Here is a 23,611-nt window from a genome sequence, read left to right on the forward strand (position 1 = left end):
TTTCTCCAACCTTTCCTTTGCGCTCCAGGATTTTCTGTTGTTTTCTTTTAGTTCCTGTATTTTGTTGAGGCTGTTACAACAGTTGCAGACAGGGAAAAGGTATTGACAGCCTTTATGATCTTTCATGGTATTTTTAAAATCCTGTCTTTTAATAAAATATTCAGGAGTCTTGTTCTCTACTCTGCAGGATTGCTTGTCTTCCATTTCATGTTGTAATGATTCTTAAGTAAATTTTACCCCCAAAAAGAGGAAAAAAGAAAAGAATATAAGCGAAGTAGAACTCTTCCTCAGAGAATAAAGGAGATCTTGCAGACAATATTCCTGTGTTCAGTTATTGCTTTTGAGAATTACCTGATTGCACTTTTTGGATGTATTTCACTTTTTTCACATTTGCAACATCTTCAAAAATCTGTATTCAGTATATGGTTTATGTGATCATCTGTTTTCTGAAAAGCAACTAAAAGTTAAACAGCAATGGGTAGCCTGATATAACATCATTGATGGGTTGCCTGGTGTGACACTAATGCAGCTTTTGCTATGTCTGTAGTAATATTTTCTTTCTAGCTTAAATAGTGAAATCCTTTTTGGCTTATGCTCTTTCTGTTGTTCAGTAGTTGGAGTTTTCCAAAGATAGCGATTACTTCTCATGTTCAAGATGAACTGATTATTTCTCTCTCTCATGAGGCCTATGTGTTGGAGGAAATTTTGACTCTTAGATAATTAATGCAAAGTCACACATATGGTATCAGAAAATATTTGTTATTAATAGCTAGTCTTTATGTTTTATATACAAAGTAAATTCTGATGTTTCCTTGCCTTGCTTTAGCTTACAGATGGAGTATATATTTTATAGAAATTTTTTTCCAAGTGTGTCTGTGTGTGTATATATTTTTATAGATGAAGATAGTGTATGTGTATGTACACACATGCACACAAATATCTTAAAACATAACTTTGCTTTGTTAATTCTGTTGCACCAGCAAATACAGATACTTTAGCTTCAGTTATGTAAGTAACAATGTAAATGGTCAATTTCTGGAAGAAATACTTATAAAGACTAAGTATATTTACTTTTCATTCTGAAATGGAACATTGCTCAGGGAAGGGGCTTCATGGAGCCTTCTTAACATCTTACTTCATCTAATGAACAATTAACATATGTATGTAGAAGGTGTGGTGCACATCTTAGTTGTGCTAACAAGGCTGTATTTGAGGTTGATACTTCTGCATGAAATTGGATTTTCATGTGTCCAGTACTTTCTCAAAAGTCTCTCAATCTCTTTTGGTGAAATTGTTGTCTCTGCTCTGTCACTAAAATATTTCTTTTGTGTGTTACAAAAGCCCACAAAGACATTGTCAATAGTCACACATTTGTTTTCTCGATACTAGCAACATTCTGCAGGACTACAAGGTTTTCATTTCTCAAAGATAACAAAAAACTGTTTCAGGAGTTACAGGGTCAACATCCAAAGTAGATTCAGTACAAAAGCAGTGTGCTGAGCATCCAGCACTTAGGACTGCACTTCTTTTTGGTAACTGCTCATGCAATAAACTTTTATAGGTCACAGGGTGACACCTTGACAAGATTTGTATATTACACAGTTGCCAGTTAATTCCTCATTTGTAATATATAAGTGGGACTTCATGATATGCAGACCTGATGTTAGACTTTTGTATAGGTGGAAATTTTTATCCATATAATTTTTTTCTCTTTCTATCTGTCTCTTGATCTATTCTGCTGTTTATTTAGGTTACCATATCCATTGGAGGCATTAGAAAAAAGGGAACAATTGGTTCTGTTAATCAAGATCCTTGTAGCTGTTTAATACCACTATTTATGAGATACCAGAATGCCTGAGGAAAGAGATTATTCATCAAATACATTTTTCAATTGTTTGCTATACCTGTGGGTCTGAATAAAACATGCCTCTTGCAGAACTCAGTCATCTTTCAGTTTTGAATTTTTTCCCTGCACAAACTCTGATATGATTTTATTGTTAATAGAATAATTCCAGTAGAGATAGTGTCTAAAAATATTCTTGATTATGGAAATTGCAATATTTTAGACCAAGTACTTTGTTCATATTAAACTAACACTTGCACAAATTGTAAAAGTTAAAGTGGCTAAGAATGTCCTTATCTATCAGGGTGAAATCTTGGCCCTGCTGAAGAGTTTTGCTCCATTTGTTGTCTGAATTTTTTCTGAGCAATTGCAGGAGGCTTGTTCCAGAGTGCTTTATACAGTGTCTCCAAAGGCCACTCACTGCAAACTGAGCAGCTGCATAACAAAAGTCATCTGCAGAACAAAACTGGACAGCTACAATTTAGTCCCCTTTCTGGGAAGCAAGTTACCAGTGGGAAATACTTGAGGACACCTTTGACCCTTACTATACATATAATCTGTCTAGTTTGAAAATACTAAGAACATTAAGTCCCACACTTAAGTGCTGTGGTAGAGAGAACATTCAGATTGTATTGCTGATCTGGTCTTTCACCAAATTTTCACCAAACACAACAAAAGTACTCTGGGTTGTAACCCTATTGTCTACATTGGATTCAATCTTGGAATGTTGTAACCTGAGTCTACAGGTTGAATTCAGTGGGTTGAATTCTAATAGCTTTACACTTCTTCAAAGAAAAGGAACCAATCTCAAAAAGTGTGCTGCTTATTGTAATAAGAGGGTATGTTCTCGTGCAGAAGAATATCCATCCAATGGATGTTTGCCTGTGCATGTACAAATGTATTCTTTCTGCCACGTCTGAGGTAGATATGGATGAATATATATATAAATATATATGAAATCAGTTGGGATCTTTTTTTGGCAATTCAGACAGCCTGTACTTCTTTGCTTTTATGCTTTCAAAGAATACAGACAGAAGTTGCAAATAGGCTTCCATTTTGTAGCCACTATTGTGTGTCTGTTTTTCAACTGTTCCTCCTCTTGTCCCCACCTCCACGTGGCAATTAATTGCAGGTGCATCACAGCAGGGGAGATAATACTACAATAAAAGCATATCTATCTGGAAAATTATCTCCTGGAAATTGAAATTAGCATATTTGTTAATGTTGCAAGTTAATCATGCAGAAACTCAGAATCAGAGAATTAGGGCTCCCAAAATTACAGTCATTTTCCTTTTCAGGGCATGATAAGATTGTGTCCACCTGGCTGAATATTTGTCTTTAATTTGTTTCCAGAGAATATGCCCATCTCATCATGATGAAAGTGCTCTGGCCACAATAGAGTTTGCCACACAAAACTAAAAAATACTTGGTGCTTAATTCCGACTTCTTTTTCGATATGGTTTAGGCTGGCAGCAAGCCCAACTAAAATATAGAGAAGAGATATAAACCGAGACAAAGTGGAAGAAAACATGGAAATGTAACAACAGACATTGTATTAGACACTGAAAGTCACAGCTGTAGAAAGCAATGAAACCCTATATTTGTGAATTATGGGAACAGTGCATTGAGCAATGTGTCCTTCTCTTCTGTCAGGACCAGACTAGTTTAGAAGGCCATTCATCAAATCAGCTTGGCTGTCAGTGTAACAACCCTTTAATTTCTCTTTTGGGTCTGTAGGGTAATGAATAGGAAGGCAGCACCATTGTTTCCCATTTCTTTATGCTTGTGCATTATTTGTGTGCTTCTGATTGGAGAAGGGAAGAAAACTGACTATTTTGTACTAGAAAATTAATTCCCTTCATTGAAAGTTATGACAGCGCTTTTATAACTGGACTAGGTGCTTGTACCATTCATAAAAGTGTTACCTTCCAAAATAAGTGTCTCAGCTGAGTCTCTGTTATGGCTACACGTCTACTCATTTTCATACTAGTAAAACAGAAGTGGTGTTTTGACATCAGCTAACACTTCAGCTTCAACTAGGGTGTTGTTTTTTTCCTAGCTATTGTGGGGGCTATTATCATTTATTATGCTAGCAGCGGTACCTTGGAAACCCAATCTAAAGTTAAACCCTGTTGTTCCAGAAACCCTATGGACTAATAGTAAGGATAAGAAAAACAGATTCTCACTACCTTTGAACAGCTTGAAGTCTAGTTTTAAGGCTGAATGCAATGAGTAGATAAAACAGGCAAATAGGTTTGGGAGAGTAAGATTATAAATCAGGTCCATAAATTAAAAGCAGAGGTCTCAGTTCACTGGCTTTCTAACTAATGTATTTACTTGCTAAATGTCATTTGGACTCTTTTCCTTCCCCAAATTTACCCTTAAAATAGAGTGGCTGTGATGTACACCTGTTCTAAAATTCTTATCTGTTACTGCCCATGAGGTGCTGTTGCATGATGTGGCATTTATACTTTTAGAGAATTTTCTGTTATTTTTGATATGAGTGATGACAAAGCTTAATCGATTTTTGCAGTGACATGAGACTGGGTATTCTTGCATTAAATAGAAGGTTAAAACAGTCAGGAAATTCTACATGTATTTCAGTATTAGTTGTATATGAATTCAAGAGGCTGGCTTACCTTCTTTGTATCTTGTACGGGCATTACAGATACCTAAATTAATACTTAATATGATAGATTTATAATGTCTACTATAAATAGTCATGGATGTCTGTGAAGATGTAAAGGAAGAGAAAATTGGGATCTAATTTTTTAGTTTTTATCTGATTTGAATAATTGCTAAGAAACATTTGGTTTGCATTCAGTGGTGCTCACCTATTTGTATAATACAGGTATGTTCTAACTGAAAAAACGCAAGTTCTTAAAGGGTGATGTTTGTAATGTGAATGAGGCTGTGGCAGGTCTGGAAGGAGTGAGTAAATGCCTTGAGCTGGATTCTTCCTTCTGAAAATCTCCTGTTCTGACTATTTTGTAGATATTTGCAGCAGCATACTCTGATGCTGGACTGCTGTAGGAAGAGGTAGATTCAGATGGACCCTGTTCAACTTCACCTAGTAATCTGTACCAAAGTTGAAGATGATGGGGGCCAGGAATCAGTCTTTTTGGGGTAGTCGTTTGCTGCAGAGGTGTCTGCAGTGTTGAAGCTGTGGTTTCACATTTTCACCTCTAACTGCTTAGCCCATCTCAGCAAAGGCAATATATCCATTTAATGAACGGTTGAGAATCTAAATAATGTATTCTATTTAGTTTGTTATTTTGCTAACTATAATGTATTCTATTCAATTGGGTTATTCAGTACCCAAAAATGTCCTGGTTTTAATTATTTCTCAGTTTACTAGTTAGCCATCCCAAAGCTATCCCATGGAAGGTAGGGTTAAGGTGCATCAGTGTGCAAGAGGAGTATTTTAGATTGGTGCTTAAAGTGTTTGTATCACTCATATTTCATGTGAAATCATGACTGGAATATTCCTCATTTTAACTGTTCCTCCTCTCCCAGCAACAACAAAAAAAGACTGCAGCTGATTTATTTGTTAATATATTGACATGTATTGTGTGTTGCACTATATATTTTTCAGATTTTGTTGTAGTGCTTTGTGAAAAACTAAAATAAAATAATACCTCTGTCTTGTTTCTTTCCTTTTCTCTGGTGGATACTAGCAAAGTATTTTCCATTGTCATTTAATAATGTGTTTACCACCTGCAACAAACCTGAATGAAAATCCTGGATGCAAACAGTGATGACCAGGATCAAACACTGTTGCTTGGATGCACCTCTGTAACTGATTGATAACAATGTAGGAAGAAACAGTAAAGAAAATTATTTTATGGATGAGGGCTTGTTGTCCTCTAACTCCTGCATGTTTTATACTTTTCCTTCTGCACAACAGCACTTTACATGGCTGTGTCTTTCATTCAGCCTCTTACACATTGCTGTGGGTAGATCATAGCTGCTGTGTTTAGGCCTGACTTCAGAATTTATTTCTTTTAAATAGAGGATGGGTATTTTGAATGAAGTTTGCCCCATTCTTTTCCTAAGCTTCTTGCTTACAAATGAACTTTTGTTCATACACATTTCTCTGGGAAATGCAACAATAAAGAGCTTAAAGAGGCTACTTTACAAGTTTGTTGGTAGTTTTTCTATGGAAAATTTCTTGGGCTGTGGGATTTGGTTGTTGGTTTTTTTTGGTGAGACTGTTCAGCACATTTTTCTGGTTATGTTGGTTCTTTCTTGATTTTTCCAATAGGAATCAGTTACATACTTCATGCTGTCCTTTCAGTGGTCTTCAGTGTGCTAAAATACTAAACATATCGAATCTTGACTAATAAGAATGTCTTAGTTAAAGGAAGGAAATCCTCTGATTGATCAATTGTCTGGCTTGAGGAAAAGGCTTGGGAGATCTGAGTTGTGAAAGGGATTCTCTGCAAGATTGTGGAATGACAGACACCAATGATTTGGCTTTAAAATATGTTCATGTTACTGATGAACTCTACAGTTACCTAGATTTCTACTACTCTGTCTCAAAGATCTTCAGGCCTATGCAGAATACCACTTTGGAATCTGGGGTCCAGACTGTAAACCTGAATTTTTAATTAAAAAAACCCCAATATTTTCCCATCAGAAAATGTCAGTTAATTGGATTAAGCAGTATGTATGAGGGAGGGAGGAGGAACTGTAAATTTTGCTGAAGTTTTGCTTTTCTGGACAGGAAATTCTTAAGATGGAAACAATTTGCATCAACTTTTTAGAAGAAATATTCACAATGCTTAAAATGAGAAATAATCTAGGAGGAAATGGGGGGATTTATATCTAAAAATGCTAGAAGGGAATTTCTCTTGTGAAATTCCCCCCAAAATATAGATTTTTCTGACCAGCTCTGTATGGAGACAACTCACATCACTATTACATATAAGCAAGAATCAGTCCTAGTATGAAACACAGACTAGAGGTTTCCCTTTATATCTCCCACCATCAAAGTGCCTTTTATTCAAATGTCCTACATAAAAATCAGTCATCAAAATCCTTCTAGAAACAAAATCAATATTATATTATTATATTTTTATAATGAGTAAACAAATATGTAAGATGAAGGACATATTTATACCTTGTAATGGAATTCTGTGCACAGATTTGTGGGCTAGCACTGACTCTATGCTAACATGGCATATGTTGAAATACTGAATTATGTCAGATCAGTCGCTCAGCCTAGAACTACTTGTTGGCACAATTTCTGATAAGTTAGTAAATGTATACTAATTCCAAATGCAACCAGTTTTATGTGAGCTAGCTCAACTGTTTTGCCAGGCTATTTCTGTTCCAGGATTATCTTGCTAAATCTGAACCTCCTCTAAATAACTTGTCTAAATGCCAAAATGACAAAAGCAGAATTGAAATTGTCTCCTCCTGGCTTTGCCATTGCATAGCAAATTTTCCTATTTTATTATGCTATGAAAAATGTTTAGAATTACATTATTTTCTAGAACTGCAAAAAAGGGGAGAAAAAGACCACTTAATATCCAGTTAGAGACTTTTACAATATTTGGTTCTGCTCCTAATTCTAGAGAGTCTATAGGTAAGGATTTTCAAAATCTTGGTTCCCAAATTTTAGGACTTATGCTCTGTTTTCCTGTATCTGATATTAGCTATATGAATTGGAAAGCAGCAAAAATCTTTTCCATGATACAAAGGAGAGTCTGGATGAATTGGGAAGTACAACTTAATTGTGAACATAATTGCACTTCTTGTGGATAATTGCAATCATAAGTCAAGCAAGATAGCTTCTAACAGTTAGGTCAGATTTTTAATTTTATGATCTAAATTATTAATGAGAATATTTCCATAAGCTTTCTGCATAAAAATTGACTTCATAACAGAGAGGTCAGCTGGTCCTGTCTTCTAGCCTTTATGATTATCAGTGGTAATCAGAAACTGTTTCCCCATAAATGTGTGCTGCTTTTATGCCTCCTGACATACATACCAAATGTAGGTGGTAAATTACTTACAAGCTTTATGAAGAAAAATTAATTCTGTAGGCTTTAGTTAAAAGAAAATTAAATTAGACTATGCATGTAGGATTAAGAAACATGAAGGATTAAATGGCAAGTGTACACAGGAATAGTATTTAGCTTTTTTTAAAAAAAAGTTATTTAATACCTTGGGAATCTTGAAGGCCATTTTGAGACAATTATGGAAAGCCCAATGCAGGCTACTTTTCACAGTGTGGTTGCAGTCAGACAAAATGGTATGATGCATAAAGAAGAGACGCAGATCAGTACAAGAATGCATAATGCTGTTGTATAAATCAGTAGTGTTTCCACATCTGACAGCCACATTGAACACAATATATCTTGAGACTGATACAGTGGTAATATAAGGGGACTTGAGGCAAGTGGTGAGGTTGATTAGGACTATAAAGATTTTCATAAGGCGATACTGAAAGGTTGAGATTATTTATGCAGCAGATAGATTGGAAACTTCTATAACCTGCTTCCTAAAGCAAGATTTAGGAGCATATCCAATACCATCAAATAGAATAAATTCAAAACAGATAAACAAGACTTTTTGGTGTTTACCTGAAACACAAGGAATGACAGAATTCAAGGTCACAAAGACTGAAATGTAAGATGATTCAGAAAGACATTTGACACCTTTCTCAATGAGAATTTTAAATAATAAACATATACTATTTTTAGAAAAGACAAATAATTGTAAAAAGAATAAGCGCCTGAGGTAAACATACTTGTAATAGAACAGCTTGTTGCATCTTCTTGTGATGTATCTTGGCTGGCCAGCATTAGAAATATTGAGTAAGAGTCAGGATATTGGACAAAATGGACAATTATTTTTATTCAAGATGACAGTTTCTCTTCCTATTGCAACCTGAATTAATTTGTTATCATATCTCTTTGCTCCATTTGTCAAGAAAAAAGAATGAATGACAGCTTTGATTTCCTTTTCTGCCCCCAGAAAGTAGCTGTCATACTCCTCTTTCTGAGATTCAAAGGGGCAAATATTTTGAAGTATCTTTCAGTCATATTTCATGTTTATAATCTATGAACAGGTCCAGGACTATGACAAATATCTCATTCTATGCTCTTTTTCTGGCGTTTCACTACTTTGATAAATGAGAGATGGTATATTTTACAATTTCAGGGATGCTCAGCTGGAAACACTTAAGGATCTGTTTTATTCTGAAAACACTCATCCCTTGAAAATTGTTCTGCTTCCAAGTGTCTCAATTTCTGTATTGAGTCAACTATTGAAAGTCTTGACATAATAGTTCAAGAGTTTAATACATTCATAAGAAGTTTGCTTGGAAAAAAATGTTCTTTTACCAAGATTGTCTTCTCCTACTAGTCCAATTTATAGAAAAAACAGGTTCCAAGCCCAAAATGTAACCGTTTTTGGTTTGGGTACTTGAATGCTGAACCAGGATCCGAATTTTGTAGCTACATTTTCTCTCCACAGAGATTTGAAATCCTAAATCCCATTTGTGTTAGCTGTCAAATTAGCAAGATATGGCTGTGATTAGAACTGCTAAAAGAGAATTTCTGTTCTATGGGATTTTCTGGGAAAAAAAGAAAATTCATTCAGTTACAGAATTAAAAGAATAAATACTGGAAATCTTTTTCCCCAGAAATAAAACCAAAATTAATTACTTAGAGTTAATAGGAATCTGATAGATTCAGAGAATATTAAGGTTGGAAGAGCAGGTCAAGTGGGTCAAGTAAGAGCAGGTTACTCAGTGCTGTGTCCAGTCTGGTCTTGAGTTTTGGTTGTCATCCTCACAATGAAATTTCTTTTCCTGATATGTTAAGTCAGATTTTCCCATGTTCCAGCTGGTGCCTGTTGCTTCTCATCCTTTCCCTGAGCAGAGACTTTTCTCCCTGGTGCCACTGGGGTCCCTGGGTGCTGCTGGAGAGCTGCTCCTGCTGCCAGGAGGTTCTCCTTGTCCCTGGTGCCTGACCTGCAGATGCCTCCAAACAGTGTGGATCCCCTCCAGGTGCAGGTGTGCACACGTGTATGTTAACAAGTACTGTTAGTCAGCATTTTCCCTCATCACTGCCCCTGAGGGACAGCCCTAGTAGCCAGCTGCCTCTTCAGTTGGACCTGGTACAGCTGCTCACAGCCCACAGTGTGGTGCCTGGCAGTCCAGCCAACAGTCCTTGTAGTCCTCCTCACCCCATTTGCTCTAAGGACACTGTGGGACACCATGTCACAGGCTTTGTTAAGTCAAAATAAACAGCATCCAGTGCTCTTCCTTCAATCACCAAACCAGTCCTGTATGCTTGGTGACCTCTCAGAGAGCACAGTTCAACCCTATCAAGTCCATGTTGCCTATTCCCAGTCATTTCTTGTTTTTCATATCCTGGGTGCTGTTTTCTGGAGGATTTGGTCTGTAACCTTCCCAGGGACTGAGGACAATTAGCCTATATTTACCTGGAACCTCCTTTTTGCTGTTCTTGGAGGTAGATGTGATATTCATCTTTTTCCAAAAGTCTTAGCCTTGAGAAATCCACATGAGGTATTCTGTGTCACCATGAAGCCCTATGACTTCCTCCTCTTATGTAGGCCCAAACCCTAAAAGCCACAATCTCCCACAATGTGTCTACTTGATTATAACTTTTCATGGCAAAATACACATAATCTTTAATATGAAAAATCATAAGTTTATAATTCACAGTCCAGTTGTTGTAAAGTACAGAATTTGAGCTGTTTTGCTCAATGGCCACTCTGTCAGAAGTTCAACTTCTTTTTCTATTTATTTTTCCCACGTATTTATCCCACATATCTCTCTTATGGGATTAAAGTTCTAGTAAACCAGAAAAAAACCTGTGCTAAGTGAAGAACAATTAATTTTAGGTTACTTGAAAGCTCCCATACAAGTAGTTGTTAAAATGTAACATGGAAATGGTGCTTAGAGTGGTCTCAGTATATAGAAGGGAAGGTAGTAAGAGACAAATCAGAAGTGTTCATAAAATATAGTATGTCTTTGAGCACTACAACAAACACACTATTCAGTCTTGTTATGGTACAAATATCTGTGGTAGTAAATCTACCAGGCACTGCTATGTTATAAGGAAGAAAAGAGTCTGAAGCATGTTCAGTCTGGCAAGGCCACAAAGTCAGAGGAGCTGGTAATAGCCTGCACAATAAGTAGAAGGCATTAAGGTTTAAAATAGAGGCAAAGTGATTGGTGTGATTCACGAGTGTCTAACAAGGAACAATAAAATGAAATTAAGGGAGAGTCTATCAGGAAAATGTCTGGTTGGTGAGATGTTAATAAGATGTGGACACACTTCCATGGGAATGTGAGGGACAGCCCATGAGCTAGGATTATGTAAACTGCATTAACTAACACATTAGAAAATTTTATCAGTCCTGTATGAGCAGAGAAATGAAGGGAATGCTTTTATGACAATCCATGTCTCTAGCATCTGTGATGCTGTATTACATACTCTGAAGATATTCTATTGAAATCCCTATGGAGAAGTTGCTTCTAATTTCACTCAAGGTGGTTCAAGACCTTAGTGCTAATACAGGCCATGTTTGTCATAGTAATTTGTCTGGAAGAAAAGGTGGCAATGCACAAAGAATGGTTGTACCAGTGCAAAGACCATGAGAAAAGAGGTATTCAGTACTCCTTTAGCTGTGTACAGGAAGCTGTAATTTGTTAGCTGAATATCTGTTTTCCCTTAAAGGAAGAGTTAATTAATTATACTTGGGGGAGGTTATATTATTCCATCCAGGAGAACATTGTAGGTTTATGTAGTTTTGTTTTTTTTTTTTTTCTATCAAAAAGACTATTGTATTCTATATTTGAAAATGTAGCACATGAAAGTTTATTTTGATTTTTCTTGTTTGTTAAGAGGGGGTTTTTTGTCTCACTCAGATATCTCACTTACAGGGACCTCAAGTGTGTGTGGAGCCCATCTTGTTCTCACACAGATTGTTGCCTTTCTGATGAAGAGGTTTTACCACGCTAGGCGAGACTGGAGAGGAAGTCTGTCAAATGTGCTGCTGCCTGTCCTCTTTGTTGCACTGGCGATGGCCTTGTTTAGTGTGAAGCCACTGGCTATTGATTATCCTTCTCTCAAGCTGACACCAAGACTTTATGACAATGCAGAATCCTTCTTTAGGTAAAGGGCTCATCCATCATCATCAATATCCAGGGTTCTGGGACCTTTACCCTTGAGTTCTCATTTGTATTCTAGGAAGAATAATAGGTTACTTTTTACAATAGCTGTTTATTTTTCAGATGTTTAGTACATTTTTATAGATATTATGAGGGAGAGATAAAATTAGAAAATCATTGTGCAAAAGATTTTCTGGAGGAAAGGGCAAAGACTTTGGAGCAGTTTGAACTGTGTAATCTGCTTCAATACCAGACATGGCCATTTATATGTAAATGCACAAGTGTATTTAAACAAGCCCTTGCAGGCTTCACTTTAACTAATTGCTTATGTCTGAAGACATTTCCTCAAAATAATCTTCAGGTTTGAAAGTGTCACACAGTACTAACAAAGCCTGGTGCCCTCTAGTTTCTATATCTTCCACTTTGAAACCAACTAGATTTATTTATTTATTTTTAATGTACAGTATCTATAGCTCAGATCTGAACTATTCTGTAGCAAGTGCATATCAAATACAGATCACTTTTTCTACTGGATAAAAATCCAGATATCTTCATAAACATAACATGATGCTGTTTGAATTTATAAATGAAATATAAAAACAGTTAAACCATGCTAACAGCTAGGAATACATGTTTATAAAGAGAAAGATGGCTGAGAGTTGTTTAGCCATAATTGGATTGAATTTTCTTTACATGTTCACATATAGTTTTTGAAATTAGATAATTTTGCTGTTTTGGTATGTTTCTTATAGCACAGATTCTATAGTTCTTTAATTTCTTGATAAACATATAGGCTCTTGAGCCTGAAAGTTAATAGAACTAGACATATTAACATGTTTGTGTTTATTTTTCTTTTTTTTTTTTTTTCCTTTTTTTTCCTTTCTTTTAATTTTTCCCGCTGTGGCCCACTTTGATCAGCACTGAAGATGATAATCTAGGAAACCTTTCTCAGATTCTACTGAGATATTTCTCTGACTGGGACCACACATGCATGCATTCAAAACAAGGGTAACTGTGAATAATGTAATTACTTCCTTAATAGTAAATTGTAAAGATTGTAAATTCTATATATTTTTGTCTGTGTAATGTGGACTCTCCTAAGCTTTTCTTGGCAGCATGAGGTTCATGACAAATCTGTTCTGATGAAGGAACTGGCATCTGGGTAAATTACATAAGTAGGCTTCATTGTTAAAGGTCTGATCTAAATCCCTTAAAAGTCAGTGACAACCTTCCGATTAGAAAGTTAGACAGTAATTACAACATTTTTTAGGAAGCATCACAGAATTTCAAGTTTAGGAATGCAGAGTGGTGACCATGCTTTACTTACATTGTTGCTGCAAACACAAGGCATGCAGCTCATTTGCTACTTTACTTATATAGATATTTTTGGTAAATCCACTTTTGATACAAATGAGTAAAATTGATATAGTTTTAGACACAGCTGGCACTGTGATAAAATGCTAAGAAGGTGTTCAAGATGCCAGATCTTCTCATTACTCTGTGGATTTCTTCTGTTAAGTAATAAATTCCTTTTATTTAATGGTTGTTCCTATTGTTATGTTTATTCCCATTAGAAAAAATAATTCATGTTGGCAGATGGAATCTACATCACCCCAGGATTCATGTGGATGTGTGGCTGAACAAGAGGTATGTCATTTTATATCTATTTATGTATGTAAAAAATATGTGTGTGTATATTACATGTAATACCTTTACTCTTTTTGAATGGCTAGCAAAAGGGACGAGGAAATAAACCCTCAGAGCACTGGCTTTGTTATGATTGGAGATTTCCTTCTGTTTCATCTAATGTTTGGGCTATGTATTCTGAAGTCTTCGGGGAAAGAACTTGCACAATTCTGATGTATATATAAGTGTCTGTGTGTGTATATGCACTAGAAATTACTATAGATTGATCTGTAATAACAGGAGTCAGAGATAGCTGAACTATTGCTTGAAATATCTTGTAGAATCATAGAATGGTTTGGGTTGGAAGGGACCTTAAAGATCATCTAGTTCCAAACCCCCTGCCATGGGCAGGGACACCTTCCACTGGATCAGGTTGCTCAAAGCCCCGTCCAACCTGGCCTTGAACACTTCCAGGGAGGGGCAGCCACAACTTCTCTGGGCAACCTGTTCCAGTGTCTCACCACCCTCACAGGAAATAATTTCTTCCTTAGATCTAACCTAAATCTACCCTCTTTCAGTTTAAAACCATTACCCCTCATCCTATCACTACACTCCCTGATAAAGAGTCCCTCCCCATCTTTCCTGTAGGCCCCCTTTAAGTACTGGAAGGTTGCTATAAGGTCTCCCTGGAGCCTTCTCTTCTCTAGGCTGAACAACCCCAACTCTCTCAGCCTGTCCTTATAAGGGAGGTGCTCCAACCCCCTGATCAACATTGTGACCTCCTCTGGACCCACTTGAGCAGGTCCATGTCCTTCTCTTACTGGGGGCTCCACAGCTGGACACAGTACTGCAGGTGGGGTCTCATGAGAGAAGAGTAGAGGGGGAGAATCCCCTCCTTCGACCTGCTGGTCACTTCGGATGTTGCTTACAAAAAAACTCATGTAAAAGAAGGTTAAAACATAACACTTCCATAGTATCTGGAAGACTACTTTCAAAAGGGAAGGGCAGGTGACCCTAGCTGATAGAAACTACCAGGGAATTTACATGTGAATGAGATTTTAATTTTGATTTGGATTGTGTATTTGAAAATAAAATAGCCTTCAAGGAAAGAAAGGATTTTGAGAAAAGATAATGAATTTCTCGCCTTCTTGGCTAGTGAGTTTTCCTGCTGACTTGCTCTGAGGTTGAGTAATAAACAAGAATGTGAAACTGTGTCTGAAGCGACAAATATATTTCCCTGGATGAGACCTTTCTATCAAATAAGTTCTCTCCTTCATACAGATAGAAATATTTAGAGTAAGAGTTGCATCTGAAGTATAGCAATACAGTTTTGGGAAAAGCGGAAGGAGGAAATGAATTTTTTACTTTGCTGGGCAAAGAACAAATTTGCCTCTAATACTAGTGAGATATATACTTAAAATAAGGGAAGCTTAAATAAAGTGGGAGTCGGAACTCACATAGGGAGAGGCCCGTTAACCATGAAAGCTCAAAGCAGACAAGTCACTTGACAGTGAAGGCAGAACCTGTATCTGTGAGCTATGGAAAATCAGAATCTCTGAGAGTGAATTTTAATTTGTGTAGGGTTGAGATATCAAATAAGCACTAAAATTTTTCAGTTTCTGTACATAATGTACTTTATAAAATTTCCAAGATATCTGGTCATCATGTCTGTCTCCTTTTCTTTGGTTGCAAGAATATCCCACTGAATCATTAGAAAACATCTTCCTTTATTCTTCTCTGCAGTCCATCAATGAAATGTTTAGAAGCATAGTGCATTAACTAGAATTTTGTTTTCATCTCATATTCATCTGGTGCCTTTTTTGTGTTTCTTCTCAGGCACAACAAGTGGATAGCAGTCTTGCCTTTTTCATTGTTGTAAACCTTTCTAAACTTATTATATATGTTTTGAAAGCAAAACTGACTGACAGGGTTGCAAGAGAAATCAAAGGTTGTTCTAATATGTAGGTGACACAATTATTTGAGATGCCTCATAAACATAAAACCATACATAATTTATTGAAAAGTTATCAAAGCTGAGAAAGGCAAATCCAGTTGAAAAGCAGTGCTATAAAATCTACGTAAAAATTCAAAGATATGGCTTAGAGTAGCGCCAGTGATTTTAAAGAGTTCTTTACTTATTTTATGCATACTGTTTTTCAGATATGTCCAAGTTTCAATACCTCTGCTCCCTATGTGAAGAATAAGAAAGGACATATTTTGTATAATCTTTCAGGGTTCCTTGTGGAAGAATATTTAGTGAGGCCTTCCAACAAAGCAAGGTAACCTTAAAATATCTAAGCTTTGTTTATCTTTTGTGTGTAAAAACCACAGTCCTTCCTGATCTAAAGCATAGAACTACGTCACTGAGAATATAAGGGGTTGTTGTCTTTATCTGTTGGTTATTATAAAGACATAGAGTCAGACTAAGGTAATATGGAACCCCCTCCATGGTCACTTCTCAGAGCTTCCTCCAGCTGTTGCATGATAAGTGCCTCTAAGGCATACCCTGGCTCTTCTTGCCACACAGCTAACTATTTCAGCATCTCAGAGAAAGAAAATATATATGCAGATGCAAATTAGATGAACAATATAGTTTCCATTCCTCAGACAATTAAATAGAGGTGGATATGCTCCAATTAATATTTTCTTTGAAGTAAAAAGGGCTGGTATCCCCCTGGCAAGACTTTATGTTCTGTGATATCAGCCACAGAGATTATAATCTACTGTATTTTGAGGTTTACTTACATGCCTTTACATCTCAACACTACCTTTGACATAAGTGCAAATACTACACCAAGTACGATTTGATCACTAAGAAGAAAGTCTTAGCCGTTTATGCATTAAAAAAAAATGTATCTGATTTGATAAAAATAAAAGTAAACATTTTAGGATGAAAGATTTGAGCTAAAATATGAATGGAGTAGGAAGAAATCAAGCTGTTTAAGATGATTCTGAAAGTCAGTAATAACTCACTAAAAACCCTCTTGTTGCTCAGGGATGTCAGCTTTCAGGAAGTAAAAACTTATCTGAGGGAGTCCTTTTGCCGGAAAAGAGCAACAAAGTTCACCTGATTCAAGACTATATTGAGCTCCTCCATTTTAACAGAGGAGGGGTTTGTGAGAGGTGAAGTTTTACTTTCAGTTGAAAAATAAAGCACTAACGTAGATGTTACCACTTTACCATTGCAAGAAAAGACTGTTAACTTAAGGCAAGTAACTTGTTATTACCTCTTTTCCTGTTATCAGATATGGTGGTTGGTCTTTTGGAGGGAGGAAAGAATTTGAACTTCAAGATAAAAAATTGAATAACACCAAATCTAAGCCTCTGGCTAAGGTAAGGTTTGCATGTATGTGTGCACATTTGTATGTATGTGTTGCTTACTTATTCAGACTCCAGACTTCACAGCACTTAGCGAATAATAAATCATTACATAAAAATCCTCACATTTAGAAATTGGGAGAAAAGCCCTCTGTCTATTATAGTCCACATCTCTGTTCATAATTCTTGAAATATTCTCCTGTGTTCTGATAAGCAGTTTTAAATGAGTCAAATTATATGACTTTTGTTGTTTTTTCCTGTGAACTTACTTCAGAGTCTAACTGAGCTCGCATTTAAAACTTTTTTGGATAGTCAGGCCACATATTCCTTTATTTCTTGTTGTTTTCCACAAAAAGTCAATGTGAAAATTGACAAAAGTTAATTGAACATCTCAAAATTAGTTATTATTGATGTTTTCTTCATTCCTGCAAGGAATACTTTTCTTTGCCACATTGCTCTCTTTCTTCCCTTCCCTAACCCCCCCTCAAAAAAAAAAAAAAAAAAAAGTTTAGCTTCTAGGAGTAGCTACTTCTGCATAACAAATATGCTACATTGTGTTTATAATCCCCTTTTCAAATATGAGGAGCTTTCCATTTTTATCCCAGAGAAACTGTGCCTTGCTGAAATTAGTCAGGTTGTGAAATATGAATCTCTTCTTGACAGTAGATCATACTGTCTTGCAATGCTACAGAATGCCATTGTTTTCTGTCTGGAGCTACCTCTGAAGTCAGGAAAAGGATTATTCCAAATGCAATTGAAATAAAGAACTTTTCCTTGAGGCCTTTTGGTATGCACTAGAAGGATACGCTATCTCCATACTGTGAAATCTTGAGATGGGACCTAGATGCTAAGAGGCAATTCAGTGCAATGGATTTTATTCTCCTTGGGAATGCTTTGAAAGTTTCTTTTGTGACCCATTCAAATGTAGACCCGTAATGAGTACAACAGTAATGAAGAAGAGCAGTCTTGGAGGAGTATTGAAGAATATCAGTGAGTGGTCTCTATTTTTGTATTCGAGGTAAAACAGATTTGTTAAGAGGAAGCTGTGGACTTTCCAGATTCCAGATTAGAATATGAAAGAAATATGCTTCTGCCTTTAAATTGTTTTATGGGGGTAGAAACAAGATTTTATTTGCTCTCATAAAAGAAGAAGAGAAGGAACAGTATAAATAAGCCCTATCACACAAAGTATTAAAACAACATACAAATATTCTCCATTTCAATATAATTTCATATTTAGTTTTGTAAAATCGCTGCCTGTTTGCAATGCCTTTTCCTCATCTAGTTTTGTTAAAAATCTCCCTATCTTATATGCACACACTACCTTATATATATTCTCATTTTGGTATCATTTTTAATCTCCCTTCTGCTCCCAGATTTCTTATAGCTTTGAACTCCATTTCCATCAATCCTTCATTAGGAACTTGAAGTCCTAGAGGATTGCAGTAAGACACGTTTTTCTGACTGCTGTTTTTGTCCTATGTATTTTTAATAATTTTATACTCTTGTTTTGACATGCCTGCATTGTGGTTTTTGTCAGGGTCCTTTTTTTTTTTTTTTTTTTTTTTTTTAATGTCTTTGGCATAGAGCTCCACCTGCCATCATCACAGGGATAAATTATAGTTATACTGTTAGTGAGTAAGCTTCATATTTCAAACCCAAAGAAAATAGTGGAGTAGATTTATAAAGGGCACTGTGTTATCTAAAATACCTCCTGGAAGTGGGTTTCAACTGATGCAATGTCAAATTATTGCATTAACCTTTCAGTGATTAATGACCAGGCTTTTACTTTGGCCTTTCAGGCTTGTTCATGAGACAGTGAATGTACCATTTACATAGCCTTGTATGAAAGAAAATGAGAAATTTGCATCTGAAGAGACTTACTGTACAACTCATTTAATTTTAGAAAATTTCTGAATCTTTATATGTTATTCTCTGCCACTCAAAAAGCCAACGATTTTTCCAGTTCAAACTAAAAATATCTGTTCAAGACCTATTTTACTTTACCTAATCATACCATACCGTATATACTGCATACATGTTATATGCATGCACGCAGAGAACCTGCATGTGTGCATGCATGAGAGAGAATAGATCTACCACATGACAAATATGGCTGATTAAAACCATTGATTATTGACATTCATTGATGATCACTGCTATGTGACAAAAGCACAACTCCCCCTCATTTTTTTTGTGTTTTCATGACTGTATATTCTTTGGTTTCCTTTGATAATGTGGGCAAAAAGTGTTCCATAATGATTTCATAGTTACTGATGTTTATAACATAATTAAATATAGGAAGAACATGTGGTAATTTTAAATAGTCCTGAAAGGCATTATGTACTGTTTACATAGCATTCTGAAGTGTGTATTTTTCCAGTCTCAGAGGTTGAGATTTGAGGCTTTACTGTACACTAACAGTATAAGTGTCCAGAGGAAGTTACATCTCTCCAGTCATACACCTCTTCTCTCTGCCTCCCCATCATGAATCTGGTCCACCAATGCTTAGGGATTTCTCTGCCCCTCCTCATCCTTTTTTCTTGATAGGCCATAGGTTAATCACAATGTCAGTCCAGCATTATTCTGGAATATTAACGGCAGATAAAAATGGTGTGGAATAATGGAAAACATGTCTTTACAGAACTGATATTTAATGTGGTGAGGGGCCATGTTCTTCTTTGGAACAGAATTTTATCAACCATGGATAGAAGATAAAATAATGAAAATAAGAATTAATCATTTTAATCTCTATATTTTTCATTGCTTATCTCTTTTCTGCCATTTGTAAATAATTACCTGTGTGGCACACAAGAAATATGAAAGGTATCTCAGCTGGAACTAATATTTTTCCTTTTTTATGTTTTACCTTTGCAATCAATTTAGAATAAAATATACTTTAGAAAAAAAGAGCTTAAATGTATCTTCTGATAAAGTGAACAGCCACAAATGCCTCTTTTGCCAGATTATAAACAATTAAATATCCAGATTCAATTTCGTTATTTCCTGGTGGTTTCATTCACTTTCATAATGTACCTTGAAGGAAGAATTCTAATTAACATGTGGGATATTGAAATGTATTGTTACACACAATGTTCTGTTGTGGTTTTTTGTACTTTTGTTTGAATATTGGTCACATTATTATATTTCTAAGGTGTTCTGTAAAGACTTGAGACCTTTCCCCTGCTTTAATTAAATGACGATGTGTCATTAGAATTTTGCTTTATTGTTTTCTTAATTGCCTTTTTTTTTTTTCAATACAATGAACACAATTGCAGTGGAGTTTCATTTTGTATGTATAACTTTCTATTGGGCACAAATCTTTTTAAAAAAGATAGAATAAGAAATGGCTGTGTGGGGGTGCGAAAAAAAATGGCTACTCTTGATCACTTGTTTATGTTTCTTTGCTCTGGTTGCTATTTGCACAGGAGATACAGCAGTGCAAAGATTTTCAGTTTTACTTAGGACACTTAGATTCTATTTCACTTCATTTCTTTAAAGAACTCTCTTGTTGATTAAAGAATGGGAGATCGAGTTGATGTAGTAATTTGTGGGGATTGAACTGGAGGAGAACAAAGGTGTTGCATATGAGTTTGCAACAGGAGAAAGAGTTTGGGATTTGTTCTTTCTTTTCTTTAAATGTGGAGACAGAAGATGCTGTTGAGATTTCAACAAGTTATGAAAACCACATAAAGAAGAGTAGAAAATGTGAAAACTAATGCAAGCAAGAGCACTGGTAGAACAAAACTGCTAATTTTAAAAATAATCACTAACACAGTTTATGACAAAGGAGATTCAAGGGTGAGAGGGATAGGAGAAATGACAGTGGAGCTCAGGGTGGTGTCTGAAAGCATGATATAGGATAGATGGGAGGAAATTGAATGGACAATTAAAGTGTTGTAAACCTTGCCTCACAACAGAGTACAATGTGGAGATCCAAACAACTAGGTAGTCAGGAGAATAAATCAAAGGAAAATAACTATTAAGAGAGAGAAACAAAACTGAAGATTAGACAACCTACACTGGGAAACATAGAGAAGAATGTGGCAGGAAAAACAGTCTGGAACTGGTGTCCAAGTAAGGATTGTGGCTGGATACTACACGAAAGATAAAACCAGAATTATCTACAGGTAAATAATAATAAAAAAATAATCTGGAAGTTTACACCACTATCAAGAAGAGGAACACATATACATGGAAGAGCACTAGATGAGAACAGCATCAGAGTGGTGAGAAAATATTCTTTAGGCAAGTTTCCAAGATGTAACTGTTAGATGGTAATTTTAGAAAGGATCTAAGAAAACTGAGATCCTAGAAGGGTCTTAAGGTAAGAAAGACCTATAGTAAAAACTGTGCACTTTGCAGTGTGATACAGAATCTGGACACAAAGTGAGAATTGCCCAGCATTAACCTAAGATGTACAAAATACAGATTAGGAAATAGCTGATATCAGAGGCAAAGGTTAAGAGTTTTTCAACTGCATAAACAAAAAGGGGAGATGAAGGTTGCTGTGGAGTGAGGAATGGATAGTAATCAAGGATGATTTTAAACATGTCACTGAAACTGAAAACAAACATACATAATAATTTGACCTAGTTTTCAGTATGGATAATGTGGATTCAAAGGCACTATGATTAACAGTAATGAAGCATAGGAATGGAATCAATTTCCAAAGGCAAAACAAAACTCAAACCTCAGTATATTTGGTTTTGGGACATGTCAGGCTCTCAGCAATGATTCTAGCACATGGAAGTGTGAATTTTGAGTATATTTATCAAGTTGGGGTGATTCTGCATGATTTGAGGATGAAGTATATGTTACTGCAAAATTGCTTCCCTGTGCTCCTCAGAGAGACTGGCTTGCTTTGTCTGTCTTAAAGTTGGTCCATATTAATTTCTTCCATGCTTAACAAGCCCCTGATAATTGCTTGTTGAAGGTAGAGACACAGTTCTGTCCTTTATGGAATAGTTTCATACTCACCTTGTAAACAGTGCCTCCTTGGTTCGTTCTTTTTAGGATATTCTGTTCCTAGACTTTTATGCTCTGTGCCACTTGCCAATGTTATTTAGATAAGTATTTTTTGAATTTCAGTAATATTCTCCACTTGTAACACCAGTTTTACTCATCATTTTTTATTTTCAATTACATTGATAAATGTTATTTTTGAATTGTTTTTCCTCTATTTGTTCAACCAAATGTGTGTAAAGGAAGGGACACAGTGTTTCATTAAATCAGAAAATCTCAACTTAACGTAGGTGTACAGCTCCAACAGTAGCTAACAAACTGCTGCATGCTGTTGAAAGACCTGTACAAATTAACTGATTCTGTTCTGCCTAGTTCACCTACTTCTATAAATAGGTGTCATAACAGGAGAATTTGATACTTCTTGATGCAATTCTTCAAGGTATGGGAGCTTTCAGACCAGCATTCCGATTCAACTCATTTTTGATTCACAATTTCCATTCTCTCTTCCAGGTGTGGTACAACCAAAAAGGTTTCCATTCGCTGCCATCCTACTTAAATGAACTCAATAACTTCATTCTGTGGCTGAATTTGCCTCCTAGTGTGGATTGGAGACAGTATGGTAATAGTTCTTCTTTAAGTCTTTTTTCATATCTTTTGAAAAGTAGTTTTTAAATAAACTAAAATAATTTTAAGTAAGAAAATTTTTTATAGTATAGAGTAGGATTGCAGAGTCACACATTTCTTGGGAGGATTTGAAAGTGGAACTTTTAATTAAACATAAGATTTGTTTCTGTGAAGAATGTAGTACACAATAAGGCAAGATTTGAATTTACAGCTCACTATACCATATGAGTTTCTTACAAAGGACATTCCCATGGAATAAGTGTAAATTGGTTCACTACACTTGGGATGTAAGTCCCTGTGAAAGCACTGCTAGGGCTTGCTTAAATAGAATGATAAATTCACAACAGAGTATGAATTCATAACTTTGTCATTTTACTCTATCTCCTTATGTAAATATCCAGGGTAAGCCCAGAGTATCCTGTAAATTCAGACTGCAACGTGATGTTCCATAGCATCCTGTTACTCAAGGAACAGGAGAGGCTGGTATATTTTACTATTGTACATAACAAAAGAGAGATTAGCATATTTGACATCTGAATTCTTTGATTCAGATATCCTTGAACTGTATGGGAACTAGTTAAAATAAAATTTTACAAAATTACCTTAAAAAAAATTACTATGGACAAAGAATCAGCTGTTAACACAGGTAAACTTTTAGAATGTTGAAATCTGGGCTTGATAGTTGAGACCAACTTCTGTTTGTTCCAGTTCCTTTCATTCTTAAGGTTCTGTTAAGGAGGAATTTGTTTGGTTTAGAGGAATTTAAAAATAGCTTATGATGAATTTTAAAGAGTTTTTGAAAACATAGGTGGTTGTCTGTAATGGTAAAATAATTTTCAGTGTATTTATAATGAAGAAGGAAGAAACAAGGTGAAAATCAGTGAAAAGATGTAAGGAATCCTGAGTATCTCAAATGAGAAATTCATTAAGAAAAGTTTCCAGAATGTCAATGAAAGAAGAATAATTGCTTGCTTTCAAGATGACTGAGGTTTTATTTTTTTAATTGAATTATGTGAATGAATCAAAGGTAATGTATTTCTGCAGAAAGTTTGAATGAAATGAAATCAGGTATTTTAATGACA

At 35.6% G+C, this 23,611-nt stretch overlaps 1 protein-coding gene across 1 annotated transcript in view; it reads left to right on the forward strand.

Annotated features, from left to right (window-relative positions):
- LOC141938195 (ATP-binding cassette sub-family A member 13-like) overlaps window positions 1–23,611 on the forward strand; it is a 166,216-nt gene that overhangs the window by 79,561 nt on the left and 63,044 nt on the right. Inside the window, exons 31-38 of the mRNA XM_074857198.1 lie at window positions 6,063–6,079; window positions 9,848–9,863; window positions 11,769–12,000; window positions 12,915–12,998; window positions 13,562–13,631; window positions 15,783–15,901; window positions 16,868–16,955; window positions 22,416–22,524. Coding sequence (XP_074713299.1) covers window positions 6,063–6,079; window positions 9,848–9,863; window positions 11,769–12,000; window positions 12,915–12,998; window positions 13,562–13,631; window positions 15,783–15,901; window positions 16,868–16,955; window positions 22,416–22,524 — 735 coding nt within the window. The remainder of the gene's footprint in view (window positions 1–6,062; window positions 6,080–9,847; window positions 9,864–11,768; window positions 12,001–12,914; window positions 12,999–13,561; window positions 13,632–15,782; window positions 15,902–16,867; window positions 16,956–22,415; window positions 22,525–23,611) is intronic.

This window comes from Strix uralensis, chromosome 1 (assembly GCF_047716275.1).
Source record: "Strix uralensis isolate ZFMK-TIS-50842 chromosome 1, bStrUra1, whole genome shotgun sequence".
In the NCBI taxonomy this organism is placed as follows: Eukaryota; Metazoa; Chordata; class Aves; order Strigiformes; family Strigidae; genus Strix; species Strix uralensis.